Source organism: Chanodichthys erythropterus, chromosome 6, assembly GCF_024489055.1.
Source record: "Chanodichthys erythropterus isolate Z2021 chromosome 6, ASM2448905v1, whole genome shotgun sequence".
Lineage (NCBI taxonomy): Eukaryota > Metazoa > Chordata > Actinopteri > Cypriniformes > Xenocyprididae > Chanodichthys > Chanodichthys erythropterus.
Genome location: NC_090226.1, coordinates 3,562,179 through 3,577,354, shown reverse-complemented (window position 1 = coordinate 3,577,354; position 15,176 = coordinate 3,562,179). Strand labels below are relative to the sequence as shown.

Below are 15,176 nucleotides of genomic sequence, written 5' to 3'. Positions count from 1 at the left end.
GTGCATAACTGACCATAACACACTTGTGAGTATTTACAAACTGGATGTGTATAGCATTTGCATTAAAGTTTTACTGTTCAGTGAAAATTAAAAGACTCGCGAGATGATGCTTTGAGAACAGAAATGACTGTTACACTTTATGTTCCATTTCATTTATTTATATGAAAAAAAAAAAAAAAAAACATCACCACCATGAAATAGAAGTGATTCATACAAATGATTTATGTTTGTTCATTATTACACATACAAAAAAAAACAAGCACTCATTTGAGAAAATCCATTGGACGGTGACACGTTTATGTTGCTTCATTTTGAATGCAACTTCTTCAGTGACATCAGTAAAGCGTGTAAGAAAGGCTGTGGGGTTCTGGCCTCTTTGGGTCTAAATGCTGAAAGGCATACCGTGGCAAACGAGACACGTTTTGAAGCTGGTCAGAATGCCGTTGTCTTGATGCATTGGGCAGGGATGAATCCTAAAAATATGATTAAAAGTCATTCAAAGTTGTTAAAAATGTTGAGCTGACTCAAATCATCCAAGATAAACAGTCACGAAGCCATGTTATTCTTAATCTACAAATAACTCGCTTCCAGGCTAAGATTTTCCTACACTAGCACGTGTATGCAAACGTGATATTAGAAGACTGCATGGAAACAAACATTACTGATTTGACACACAAAATTTCCAATGCATTTGCAAAACAAACATGACTACGTGTTTCACCGCAAAATTTTGAGTCCTCGGCCATTCAAATGAAGACAGTCAGATTTCTAAATAAGATCAGATATTTTTTTTCTTTCAGAGTTTCCCAAGAAAACTACATTTTGTTTCCTATCCGTTGACTGACTGTAAACTTGATATAGATTATCTGATTTACATGATGCCTGAAACATGATAGCAGAAAAAGCCATTAAAGCAGGTACATTATGAAACAGAGAGTAAGATAGTAAGATAAAATATATATTATCAACAACACTACTGTTTTCATATAAAGCGATACTGAAATGTCATTAATTATCAAAGTGACAACTATAAATATGCAGTAGTCGCAATGGTTGCTTAACAGTTAAACACCTGGACTGTGCTCTTCTATAATGTCTCACCAGTTTATTGTCAAACCAGGATGAGAATGAGCCTCTCGTGGCCGCTGGTTTTGTCACGGAGCCCCGCAGATCCAGACTGCTCATCTGAGAGCCAGAGTTCAGTGTGGGATTGGACCACCCCGACAAACAGTGCTGTAAAATACATATGTGCATGTTTTTAGCTTTTGAGAATAAAATGGTTAGCAGATGTTCACAATCATCATAATGATGTATAGTCATTATAATACAAAATAATCATATATATATATAGATAGATATATAAATATATGCGAAATTGGTTGCATATGCTCCTGAAGTTTGATCTGTGCGACCTCAAAATATATTTGGGAGCATTTGTGCGAGTGCAAATTATTGTTGAGGTGCGACGTTTTCATTTCTAAACAAAATGTTGGCCAATTACTGCACAGTATGTGCCTGCTGTCAGCTGATACAGTGACTGGTCCACCGTTCTATCACATAACCAATTAAACTTCATCTTTACGTTCTTAACTTAAAAGCAGATTTTAGGTTGGTTAATATTAGCCATCAATCACTCCCTTTCACTGCGCTCCGTTGTCAAGTGAAGGGAAGCTAACTAGCACGCAAAATGTAAAGAACTAAAGAGAGAGGATGAAAAGAACCAGCACTTGACTAGTCCTGGTTAATTACTTCACTAAAACACTCCCACATGGTACTTTACTTTCCTTTCTTTTGTTTTGTTTTTTATTCTCCTTTTTGAAATATATCTTGGATCTGTTTTGCCTCCATTGCTGCTTAAAGGATTAGTTCAGTTCAGAATTCAAATTTCCTGATAATTTACTCACCCCCATGTCATCCAAGATGTTTGTGTTTCTTAATTCAGTTCAAAAGAAATTAATGATGAAAACATTCCAGGATTTTTCTCCTTGTAGTGGACTTCAATTGGCCCCAGACGATTGAAGGTCAAAATGTCAGTTTCAGTGAAGCTTCAAAGGGCTTTAAACGATACCAGATCAGTCATTGTCTAAAAATTTTTTTTTTAAGTGTATATGCATTATAAACAAATGAGTGCTTCCGCCAGACCGCCTTCCATATTCTTCAAAAAGCTTATGCTGTATGTCCTACATCTTCCCTGTTAAACTTACGGATTGCTTAGTTACAACTGAACAAAGACAGACATAAACATCTTGGATGACACAGGGATGAGTAAATTATCAGGAAATTTGAATTCTGAAGTGAACTAATCCTTTAAACATGTGGACCCCGCAACTGTATAGTTTAAGGACATTGAGCAATTTATTGTAGGTTTTTTCCTTTGTGTTTTAAAAATAATAAATAATGTTCACTAGGAGACGCTCAAGGCATGTGACCCTTGATTGGTTTTCCCTTAAAGGATTAGCTCATTTTCAAATGAAAATTAGCCCAAGCTTTCCTCACCCTCAAGCCATCCTTTCTTCTTTCTGATGAACACAATCTGAGAAATATTAATATCCTGACGCATCTGAGCTTTATAATTGCCGTGAACGGGACCAACGAGTAGAGCTGAAGAAAGTGCTTCCATCCACATCCATCCATCATAAATATGTGCTCCACACAGCTCCAGAGGGTTAATAAAGGCCTTCTGAAGCAAAGCGATGTTTTTTTGTAAAAAAAATAAATAAATCCATATTTAACAAGTTAGGATGTAAAATATCTAGCTCAGGCCAGACCGCCTTCCGTATTCAAGTTATGAAGAAAGTGTAAACTGGCTTCGCATCAGTTACACTTTTTCCATAAGTTGTTGTGTAGGAAGGATTAGGAAGTAGCCGCTATTATAAAGCGTCAGAATATTTATTAGTATTTCTCCAATTATGTTCATCAGAAGGAAGAAAGTCACATACACCTAGGATGTCTTGAGGGTGAGTAAAGCTTGGGTTAATTTTCATTTGAAAGTGAACTAATCCTTTAAGAGATATACATTGTTGTTAAAACCGAAATTAAAAATATTCATTGTGTTTTATCACAAAATGACAGTTCTGTGTCTTTATTAAAATCATATTTTATATATACACATATACATATATATATATATATATATATATATATATACACATATAAAATATGCTGATTTCCCATAATGAAACTCACTGAGGGCAAACTCAGACTGTCAGAGGAATCAAAACTGCATCGACGATGGGCTTTGTATCGGTGTGCTGGCAGCAGAGTTGAGCGAGGAATACTGACCCTGAAACAAATGCAGAGAGATGGTCAGACACAGTCACTCATTCACAGGGTAATATGAATCAAGTCTTGGAAACGGCAGTAATGTCTGAGCTGTAATGTCTACAGATCCACTGAACTGTTTTATATTCAACTGACACATTCAATTCTGTCGAACATGGTTTTTTTGAGTGTCTTTGTCTGGAATTCGGATCCAATAATTTAATCCAAAAATAAATAAATAAATAATAAACATTTTAGTTTGTTTGTTTCTTTCTTTATGATTTAACGCCATGCCATTTCAAGTTTAATCATTAAAATAAACATTTTGTTTGAAATGGTATAAACAACATTACTTACAAACAAGGAAATGCCATATGCATTTTTCTCTTTCATCATCTTCAAACATCTTAATTTGTCATTGACCCTTTAAAGCAATTCAACTAAACCACTATTGACTATTCTAAACTATTTTAGATTTTTACCATTCAAAAGTTTGGGGGTAGAAGGATTTTTTAATGTTTTTGAAAAAAGTCTCTTCTGCTCACCAAGGCTGCATTTATTTGATACAATAAAAACAGTAATATTGTGAAATATTATTACAATTTTAAATAACTGATTTCTATTTGAATAACTTTTAAAATATAATTTATTTCTGTGATGCAAAGCTGAATTTTCATCATCATTACTCCAATCTTCAGTGTCACATGATCCATTCTGATATGCTGATTTGCTGCTCGAAAAACATTTCTGATTATCATCAGTGTTAAAGACAGTCATATTTCTGTGGAAACCAACATTTTTTCTGGATTCTTTGATGTATAGAACGTTTATTTGATAAACACATTTATTTGATATTGAAATCTTTTGTAACATTATAAATGTCTTTACTGTCACTTTTGATCAGATTAATGCATCCTTGCTGAATAACAATATCAATTTTTAACTGCAGCGTATTAATAAGTGGGCACACACAAAACCGTTTATGCATTTTTGCTGTATTCACCTGATTAAAGCAGGCTGTGTTTCAGTATGAGGGTGTTCAGATTTAGGCATCTTACACACTGGACAGGCGGCCCGTGCGTCCAGCAGAACCGCAAACAGTCGACTGTTTATTCTGTAGCAGAACGTGCCTGTGGACCGAAGGCCAAATGGAGACTTCAGTTTTCTGGTACCTTCACAGCATGACAAAGCAATGTTATGCAAACACAAATCAGCAGATCTCTTACACTGATGTGTGTCTGCAGGTGGCTGCGGCTCTTCGCCATCAAGTGTGGAAGATGCAAGATCAGCAACAGATGGAAGTCTGTGAAGAAAAAAAACAGCATTTGCATGATCAAAACATCTTTTGACATGGGGGCCTTGTGATGCATCTCAAAATTAAGCACAAGATTTCTTGATAGAAGAGTCATGATAGAATTATGCAAGAAAAAAGCCACGTTCAACGGGGTTTTAGACATCTAAAGGAATGGTGAAGGTAACCAGCATATTGATGCATACAGATGACACAATCTGAAGTTTTACAGAGAGAGACCGACCCATATAACAAATTGTGGACGCACTCGTCTCGGTTGACCTGACGGAAGCTGCGGAGCTCGCTGAAGAACTGCTCCGAACGATCAGCAAGAGAGCTCTCAGCGTCCAGCAGGCCTACAAACAAATCAAAACGTTCCCTTCACTGGTTTCCAAACAGCACCTGCACTGAAAACTGTTTTGAAACTTGAAACTAAATATTTATACATTATCCAAATAACTTACCTGCTATCCAATCATAGCCCAGTAAAGGCTGTATGTGTCTCTCTGATACAGTATCCTCCAGCCCAGCAGTCGTTGCGCTCTCAGTCTCTCTCTGCAGTCCCAAGAAAGGGAGAAAAATCAGAAAACCATATACTTCTGCTACTCTTGAAATGAAAACACACTGGCTGAACTGTAACAGGTGGGGATTTCTTTCTTCGTAGGTGCTTTTCACATTTTCACTTCTTTGGAAATCAATATAAACCACCAGATCTCCATTAGATTAACTATTTTTTTTCCCTCTCTGCTGTAGCCTGGTTACGTGGCGCCATCTGGCTTCATCAGCTGACCAGCCCAGCAGTCTTAAAGGATTAGTTCACTTTTAAATTAAAATTCCCTGATAATTTACTCACCCTCATGTCATCCAAGATGTTTGTGTCTCTTTCTTCAGTTGAAAAGAAGTTAAGGTTTTTGATGAAAACATTCCAGGATTTTTCTCCTTATAGTGGACTTCAATGGCCTCCAAATGGTCAAAATTACAGTTTCAGTGCAGCTTCAAAGCATTCTACGTGATCCCAGATGAGGAATAAGAGTCTTATCTAGAAAAACAGTCACTCATTTTCTAAAAAAAAATTACAATTTTATACATTTTAACCACAAATGCTCATCTTGAACTAGCTCTCTTCTTCTTAGAATTCCAGCAGTGTAGACACCGCTAAGTGTATTACTGCCCTCCACAGGTCAAAGTTTGAACTAATTGTTATATACTTGCACTAGCATATTTTATATGACAATTAGTTCAAACTTTGACCTGTGGAGGGCAGTAATACACTTAGCAGTGTTTACACTGCTGGAATTCTAATAGAGAAGAAGAAGAAGAAGAGAGCTACCCTGCGTCCTAGTGTCCATACCATCCATCCTAAATAGTATGTGAGATTAAAATAAGTGTGTCCCAAAGCATAGTATGTTGAAAAGAGTATGCCAAAAGTCCCCGGATGGTCTACTATTTCTGGTAGATTTTCAAAGTGTGGATCCGTGCACACTATAGAGGATAATATTGCCCACAACCCATTGCGCGTTGGACGAGGATTCAGTTCAGTTCTACAAACACGAGTAAAAAGTGTTAAAAAAACTACAAAACATGGCGGATATGCACGATCAACGCTGAGAGGTTTGAGTGACTAATAATCAGTTCAACCTGATAGAAAATATTTATTTAATGTTATATGTGTTATTTTTCATCTGCAAATACCAATGTGGACTTTTATAAAGATCCGATTGGCCATTAACTTTTAAATGCAGCATTATGCATTAATATGAGGAGAGTTGATGAAAGACCTGCGACTGCAGATCAACGTGCTGCATTTCTCTCCGACACGGTAGGAAATTAGCTAAATTAAATGTGGAGGATGTAAGATGATTGACAGGCCAGTTTACGGTGACAGGATGCGACAGAGAGAAAAGACGTATGACGTGATAGTATGTCCCAAAAGCTTGTCTGCTCTTTTGCTACACACTCAAAAGTTAATACTTTTTGTTCACAAAAAGAGTACATACTTTTAGGGAGTAGTACAAGTAGGCGAATTGGGAAGCAGCACTAGTTCAAGATGAACATTTATGGTTAAAACGTATAAAATTAAAAAAAGATTTTTTAGAAAATGAGCGATGGTTTCTCTAGATAAGACCCTTATTTCTCATATGGGATCGTGTAAAGCTTTGAAGCTGCACTGAAACTGTAATTTTGACCTTCAACCGTTTGGGCTCCATTGAAGTCCACTATATGGAGAAAAATACAGGAATGTTTTCATCAAAAACCTTAAAGGTGCCCTAGAACTTTTTTTAAAAAGATGTAATATAAGTCTAAGGTGTCCCCTGAATGTGTCTGTGAAGTTCCAGCTCAAAATACCCCATAGATTTTTTTTAATTAATTTTTTTAATTGCCTATTTTGGGGCATCACTATAAATGAGCCGATTCAGGGCTACTGGCCCTTTAATTCTCGTGCTCCACACCCCCGGAGCTCGCACTTGCCTTTAACAGTGCATAAACAACGTTCACACAGCTAATATAACCCTCAAATGGATCTTTACAAAGTGTTCGTCATGCACGCGGCATGCATGCGTCGGATTATGTGAGTATTGTATACTGTTATATTGTTTACATTGATTCCGTGGCTAACAGCTAATGCTACACTGATGGAGAGATTTATAAAGAATGAAGTTGTGTTTATGAATTATACAGACTGCAAGTGTTTAAAAAAGAAAGTAGCGACGGCTCTTGTCTCCGTGAATACAGTAAGAAACAATGGTAACTTTAACCATATTTAACAATACATTAGCAACATGCTAACGAAACATTTAGAAAGACAGTTTACAAATATCACTAAAAATATCATGATATCATGGATCATGTCAGTTATTATTGCTCCATCTGCCATTTTTCGCTATTGTTCTTGCTTGCTTACCTAGTCTGATGATTCAGCTGTGCAGATCCAGACGTTAATACCGGCTGCCTTTGTGTAATGCCTTTTCATAATGTTGGGAACATGGGCTGGCATATGCAAATATTGGGGGCGTACACCCCGACTGTTACGTAACAGTCGGTGTTATGTTGAGATTCGCCTGTTCTTCGGAGGTCTTTTAAACAAATGAGATTTACATAAGAAGGAGGAAACAATGGAGTTTGAGACTCACTGTATGTCCTTTCCATGTACTGAACTCTTGTTATTTGACTATGCCAAGATAAATTAAATTTTTCATTCGAGGGCACATTTAAAATTTCTTTTTGACTGAAGAAAGAAAGACATGAACATCTTGGATGACATGAGGGTGAGTAAATTATCAGGAAATTTTAATTTTAAAGTGAACTAATCCTTTAAAATGTGAATGTCTCAATGTTGAAGTAGGCTACACACACCTGGTCACTATCCGCTGTGAGAGGAGCAGATTTGGGTAGCATCAGCCTCACAGATCTGCTCCGTCCCTTCCAGCGACTGTTGTCCGAGTCTTGCAGGAGTGTGCTGTATTTGGTCACTTCTGAACTTGGCTTGTGTTTGGGTTTATGTTGGTCTGGTGTGGGGTCTTCACAATGTTCAGAAACTTGTTCATCTAAAGATACAAAGACAGCTAATTTTAACAAACACACATATTAATATGTGACAGGAATGAAAAGACATACTGAAAGACAGATAAGAAGATAAACACTAGACATAAACAAGTAACATATTTAAATTTATTATTTACTGCTTCCATACACACTTTAAACTGAGCCCATATTAAGTTGTAAACAACACCTCGTCGTGTATTGAACATATCTTAAAAGACATCATGCTTCAAAGGGATACGAAGTTTATTATTCTGACCGGATATTGTGATGGTTTTCAGTGCTGTTGGCGAAGAAGGTAACGGCTCTGCTCCGTTTCTCTCCGTTAAAAAGACACTCCCGGCGGTAAACGCTTCGTATTCAGAGCGGTGACTTTTATCTTTCTCCTCCGGCCACGAGAGAGTCAGTTGATGCAGTTTTTCGCTTTGTTTCTTGAGGTTCTTCAGTAAATCTTTGTTCTGCTTTCGCAAAGCGTCAATCTGCTCGAGCGCGGCCATTCCGTCGCCATAGCAACGGGTTAAAAACCCCAGCGCGTGAATCAGGCGTGGAACAAATTAAATACACAACATCGGGCACGTTTACATCGTCTAAATATTAGTTTATTTAAGCATGTTGTGTAAAATATGATTAAAATAAAATAAAAGAATAAGAGATTCTAAACGTCCCCCACAAGTGTAAAACGGTCAAACTCAAACAGTACACGGAGAACAGTGATTGGCTCCGGACATTTCCCACAATGCAACTGTGTGACCACTGGGCTTATTTAAAGAGACAAGCACATCTATCTATCTATCTATCTATCTATCTATCTATCTATCTATCTATCTATCTATCTATCTATCTATCTATCTATCTATCTATCTATCTATCTATCTATCTATCTATCTAGTCTGTCTATTGCTCTGTCTATCTATCTATCTAGTCTGTCTGTCTATCTATCTATCTATCTAGTCTGTATATCTATCTATCTATCTATCTATCTAGTTTGTCTGTCTATCTATCTATCTAGTCTGTCTATTGCTCTATCTATCTATCTATCTATCTATCTATCTATCTATCTATCTATCTATCTATCTATCTATCTATCTATCTATCTATCTATCTATCTATCTAGTCTGTCTATCTATCTATCTATCTAATCTATCTAGTCTGTCAATTGCTCTATCTATCTATCTATCTATCTATCTATCTATCTATCTATCTATCTATCTATCTATCTATCTATCTATCTATCTATCTATCTATCTATCTATCTATCTATCTATCTATCTATCTATCCAGTTTGTCTATTGCTCTATCTATCTATCTATCTATCTATCTATCTATCTATCTATCTATCTATCTATCTATCTATCTATCTATCTATCTATCTAGTCTGTCAATTGCTCTATCTATCTATCTATCTAGTCTGTCTATCTATCTATCTATCTATCTATCTATCTATCTATCTATCTATCTATCTATCTATCTATCTATCTATCTATCTATCTATCTATCTATCTATCTATCTATCTATCTATCTATCTATCTATCCAGTTTGTCTATTGCTCTATCTATCTATCTAGTCTGTCTGTCTGTCTGTCTGTCTATCTATCTTGTTTGTCTCTCTATCTTGTCTCTTTATCTTGTCTTTCTATCTATCTATCTAAAATTTTTATTAGATTTTTATATGTTTTTCTCATCTGTTTGAAAAATGCTGGTCATTTTATTTTTGCAAGTGCCACAAAGAAAGAAGAAGTATATACATTCAATGATTTTATTATTTTTATTAAGTTTCTATTATCTTTTTTTAAATGCATTTTGGGGGTAAAAGGTCAGCATCAGTATGATTTTATAAAACTTTTTTATTGAGATTCATTTAAATAAATCCTCTTTTTTTACACCACAGTCAAGAGAAAATTTGAGCCTACATTTGACCTACTATACTCATTTTTGTATAGCACCCCAGTTCGCGTAAAATCTTTCATATATTACTTCATATTTATTTGTACATTAGTTTAATCACCTTATATTTTGATTCTTAAGTGCTCAGCTTCAGTCTCAGTGCTGTCCAGACATAATGGCAGTAATCAAAGCACAGCATGTGACTGTGAGTGAGGACAGTAATGATATGGACATGGCCCTGCAGCGCAGTGCAGACTAGTGTAGGCGCATTAGCTCTCCATATTCAGGGCACGTATCTAATGTGTTCAGAGCTGTCCAGGCAAGTGCAATGTCATTAGACTGACCACTGCACTGTTGTGTTGCATCCCATTAACGTTAAACGGTGCTGGTCATGGAGTCAGGTCACCTCTAACCATCCCTATAATTTCTCGCTTCACAGTTTGTGCTGTGGACAATTAATGCATGCTGCTTGAATACTTCATAGCTCATTAATGAGGGATCATTTATCACGCTACAGGAAGAAAAACAAACATGTGGACAAGATGTAAATAGTGGAATAGATCAAAATAGGTTGCAGTAACAAACAGAGCATTTTGGGCCTAAGAAAACATATCAGTTTAACTAATCAAATACACAACCTAATGTGAAATAAAGTCTGTTATTTGCATGTGTATTTGAGATATTCCAACAGAGGGCAGCATTTGGCAAATTAGACAAGTAAGTAAACATCATGGTGAATGCCTGGATTTCTGTAGGCCTATATTGTGTATAAATGACAGGCTGAAATCTTAACTGTTAACGGCATGCTCAAATGTTTAATATGAATTTAAATGCATAACATTTAAACAGAATAAGAATATTTAGCATGAAAATGTGAACTTGTAAGTGAAAAAGTCGAGTCAAATGGATAAGATCAGCAGAGGCGGTTGCTTTCTAGAACAGGTATCCTGATATTGAACAGGCTGTGAATGCACTGATAAAAGAGCACTTTTGGGTCGATTGTTTCTGCAATGTGCCAGATAGAGGGTGGATGTTATTAAGATAAGACGGATTAGTCGGGTAGATGGAAAAGTCTTGAGCCAAGTGCTGTTGAATATAACAAGAACACACTGGATGACAAGCTCAGGGCAACAAGGTCTAACGGTTCACTTTATGAACTGCTGTTTTGGCATTATCAAAATAATTTCAATGCAGTATAACACAACAGTAAAGTGGCTGTAATGATGCTAAAGAAAAATCCACAACATGCATTTTCTGGAGAGGGGTCAACCTCTACACAAGGGAATTCATGCACTTCCTCGCATTGCCTTGGAAACATGGGCAGTAATAACAGGTTAGCGGGCGCCTAAAGTACAGCATAATTATTTTGTTGTGCATGTGATTAAAAGTGCTACTGCAAGGCACTTTTGGGAAGTGCGGCTTAGTGGTTAAAGATCCTGGCTAATAACCCGAATGTTGTGGGTTTAGACCCTGAAACCTTGAGCAAAGCACTTTGTTGTACTAGGAGATTTGGAATCACTTTGGATCAGAAAGAGTCTGTTAAATGGCAAAACCCTTCTGAGAGAAATTTTCTGTGGTATATTACTACACTGGGTTCCTGTATAGAACCTTATGGTTCTTGACTCAGTTTTAAAGAACGCTTTATGCCACAAAAGTCCTATATAAGGAGAAATGTCAAAAATGATTGCGTAATACTTTCATGTTTAATGGGTTATTTCATTTTTTTCTAGTGATAAAGTATGCTGTTTAATTAAAAAATGTAATCACAATTAAAACAAAATTAATTAAATACAAAGTTCTGTCATGAAACTCTAGATGGCACAGGCTGATATGTCCTTAACTCAGTCTGCTTGCAATCATATCATTCTCAATAGGGCACAGCTGATTGGTTCCAGCTGTTACAGTAGCTAATGAACTCGCTGCTCAAACTTTAAAGACTTGGTCAGCATTTGCTGTTGCAGTGCAACATGCTTTCAGAAACCCTCCACCTTCCCCAGCTCCACCTGTACAGATCTCATACAGGTGATTCATGTACGCTATATTGTTGAGCAGCAGAATGTCTTACTTGCTCACAGCAGTGTGTTGTGTATGTATTGTCAGTAGCAAGTCCTGTACTTGCTCTGCAGCAGCTGCAATAACCAGCAGCAGCAATAAGGAACAGCATCAGCAATAACAGCAGCAGCAGCAATAAGCAACAGCAGCAGCAATAACATCAGCAGCAGCAATAACAGCAGCAGCAGCAAAAGCAGCAATAAGCAACAGCAGCAGCAATAACAGCAGCAATAAGCAACAGCAGCAGCAATAACAGCAGCAGCAATAAGCAGCAGCAGCAACAATAACATCAGCAGCAATAAGCAACAGCAGAAGCAATAACAGCAGCAGCAGCAATAACAGCAGCAGCAGCAGCAATAACATCAGCAGCAGCAATAACAGCAGCAGCAACAATAAGCAGCAGCAGCAATAAGCAACAGCAGCAGCAATAAGCAGCAGCAGCAACAATAACATCAGCAGCAATAAGCAACAGCAGCAGCAATAACAGCAGCAGCAGCAATAACAGCAACAATAAGGAACAGCGGCAGCAATAACATCAACAGCAGCAATAAACAACAGCAGCAATAAGCAACAGCAGCAGCAATAACATCAGCAGCAGCAATAACAGCAGCAGCAATAACAGCAGCAGCAATAACAGCAGCAATAAGCAACAGCAGCAGCAGGTGATTCATGTACGCTATATTGTTGAGCAGCAGAATGTCTTACTTGCTCACAGCAGTGTGTCGTGTATGTATTGTCAGTAGCAAGTCCTGTACTTGCTCTGCAGCAGCAGCAATAACCAACAGCAGCAGCAATAAGGAACAGCATCAGCAATAACAGCAGCAGCAGCAATAACAGCAGCAGCAGCAATAACATCAGCAGCAGCAATAACAACAGCAGCAGCAATAACAGCAGCAGCAATAGCAGCAGCAGCAATAACATCAGCAGCAGCAATAACATCAGCAGCAGCAATAACAGCAGCAATAACAGCAGCAGCAATAACATCAGCAGCAGCAATAAGCAACAGCAGCAATAACAGCAGCAGCAGCAATAACAGCAGCAGCAATAACATCAGCAGCAGCAATAACAGCAGCAGCAGCAATAACAGCAGCAGCAGCAGCAGCAATAACAGCAGCAGCAGCAGCAATAACATCATCAGCAGCAATAAGGAACAGCAGCAATAACAGCAGCAGCAGCAATAACAGCAGCAGCAATAACAGCAGCAGCAGCAATAACAGCAGCAGCAGCAGCAATAACATCAGCAGCAGCAATAACAGCAGCAGCAGCAATAACATCAGCAGCAGCAATAACAGCAGCAGCAATAACATCAGCAGTAGCAATAACATCAGCAGCAGCAATAACAGCAGCAGCAGCAGCAATAACATCAGCAGTAGCAATAATATCAGCAGCAGCAATAACAGCAGCAGCAGCAATAACCAACAGCAGCAGCAATAAGGAACAGCATAAGCAATAACAGCAGCAATAACAGCAGCAGCAGCAATAAGCAGCAGCAGCATCAATGAGCAGCAGCAGCAATAAGCAACAGCAGCAGCAATAACAGCAGCAGCAGCAATAACAGCAGCAGTAGCAGCAGCAATAACAGCAGCAATAACAGCAGCAGCAATAACAGCAGCAGCAGCAGCAGCAGCAATGAGCAGCAGCAGCAGCAATAACAGCAGCAGCAGCAATAACAGCAGCAGCAGCAATAACAGCAGCAATAACAGCAGCAATAACAGCAGCAGCAATAACATCAGCAGCAGCAATAAGCAACAGCAGCAATAACAGCAGCAGCAGCAATAACAGCAGCAGCAATAACATCAGCAGCAGCAATAACAGCAGCAGCAGCAATAACAGCAGCAGCAGCAGCAGCAATAACATCAGCAGCAGCAATAACAGCAGCAGCAGCAGCAATAACATCATCAGCAGCAATAAGGAACAGCAGCAATAACAGCAGCAGCAATAACAGCAGCAGCAGCAATAACAGCAGCAGCAGCAGCAATAACATCAGCAGCAGCAATAACATCAGCAGCAGCAATAACAGCAGCAGCAATAACATCAGCAGTAGCAATAACATCAGCAGCAGCAATAACAGCAGCAGCAATAACATCAGCAGCAGCAATAACAGCAGCAGCAGCAATAACATCAGCAGCAGCAATAACAGCAGCAGCAGCAATAACATCAGCAGCAGCAATAACAGCAGCAGCAATAACATCAGCAGTAGCAATAACATCAGCAGCAGCAATAACAGCAGCAGCAGCAGCAATAACATCAGCAGTAGCAATAATATCAGCAGCAGCAATAACAGCAGCAGCAGCAATAACCAACAGCAGCAGCAATAAGGAACAGCATAAGCAATAACAGCAGCAATAACAGCAGCAGCAGCAATAAGCAGCAGCAGCATCAATGAGCAGCAGCAGCAATAAGCAACAGCAGCAGCACAGTAACAGCAGCAGCAGCAATAACAGCAGCAGTAGCAGCAGCAATAACAGCAGCAGCAATAACAGCAGCAGCAGCAGCAGCAGCAGCAGCAATGAGCAGCAGCAGCAGCAATAACAGCAGCAGCAGCAATAACAGCAGCAGCAGCAATAACAGCAGCAGCAGCAGCAGCAATAACAGCAGCAATAACAGCAGCAGCAATAACAGCAGCAATAAGCAGCAGCAATGAGCAGCAGCAGCAATAACAGCAGCAATAACAGCAGCTGCAGCAATGAGCAGCAGCAGGAGCAATAAGCAACAGCAGCAGCAATAACAGCAGCAGCAGCAGCAATAACAGCAGCAGTAGCAACAGCAATAAGCAGCAGCAGCAGCAGCAATAACAGCAGCAATAACAGCAGCAGCAGCAATAAGCAGCAGCAGCAGCAATGAGCAGCAGCAATAACAGCAGCAGCAGCAATAACAGCAGCAGTAGCAGAAGCAATAACATCAGCAGCAGCAATAACAGCAGCAGCAGCAATAACAGCAGCAGCAGCAGCAATTACATCAGCAGCAGCAATAAGCAACAGCAGCAGCAATAACATCAGCAGCAGCAATAACAGCAGCAGCAGCAATAACAGCAGCAGCAGCAATAAGCAGCAGCAGCAATAACAGCAGCAGTAGCAGAAGCAATAACATCAGCAGCAGCAATAACAGCAGCAGCAGCAATAACAGCAGCAGCAGCAGCAATTACATC

The 15,176-nt window shown here is 38.6% G+C and overlaps 1 protein-coding gene across 3 annotated transcripts; it reads right to left on the bottom strand.

Moving 5' to 3' along the window:
* Positions 1-191: 191 nt before the first annotated feature.
* miip (migration and invasion inhibitory protein) lies at positions 192-8,781 on the bottom strand. Of its 3 annotated transcripts, none has more exons than XM_067387105.1 (9): positions 8,352-8,781; positions 7,907-8,115; positions 5,017-5,107; positions 4,797-4,908; positions 4,488-4,564; positions 4,265-4,391; positions 3,187-3,283; positions 1,102-1,233; positions 192-473 (listed from the first exon to the last, which is right to left on the bottom strand). In XM_067387105.1, the coding sequence occupies exons 1-9, from the start codon at positions 8,587-8,589 to the stop codon at positions 336-338; spliced, it is 1,221 nt and encodes a 406-aa protein (XP_067243206.1). In that variant the 5' UTR covers positions 8,590-8,781; the 3' UTR covers positions 192-335. The 3 variants fall into 3 exon arrangements, with proteins under 3 accessions (XP_067243206.1, XP_067243208.1, XP_067243207.1); XM_067387107.1 differs by having other exon boundaries at positions 4,821-4,908; XM_067387106.1 differs by having other exon boundaries at positions 7,907-8,097.
* Between the last annotated feature and the right edge of the window lie 6,395 nt (positions 8,782-15,176).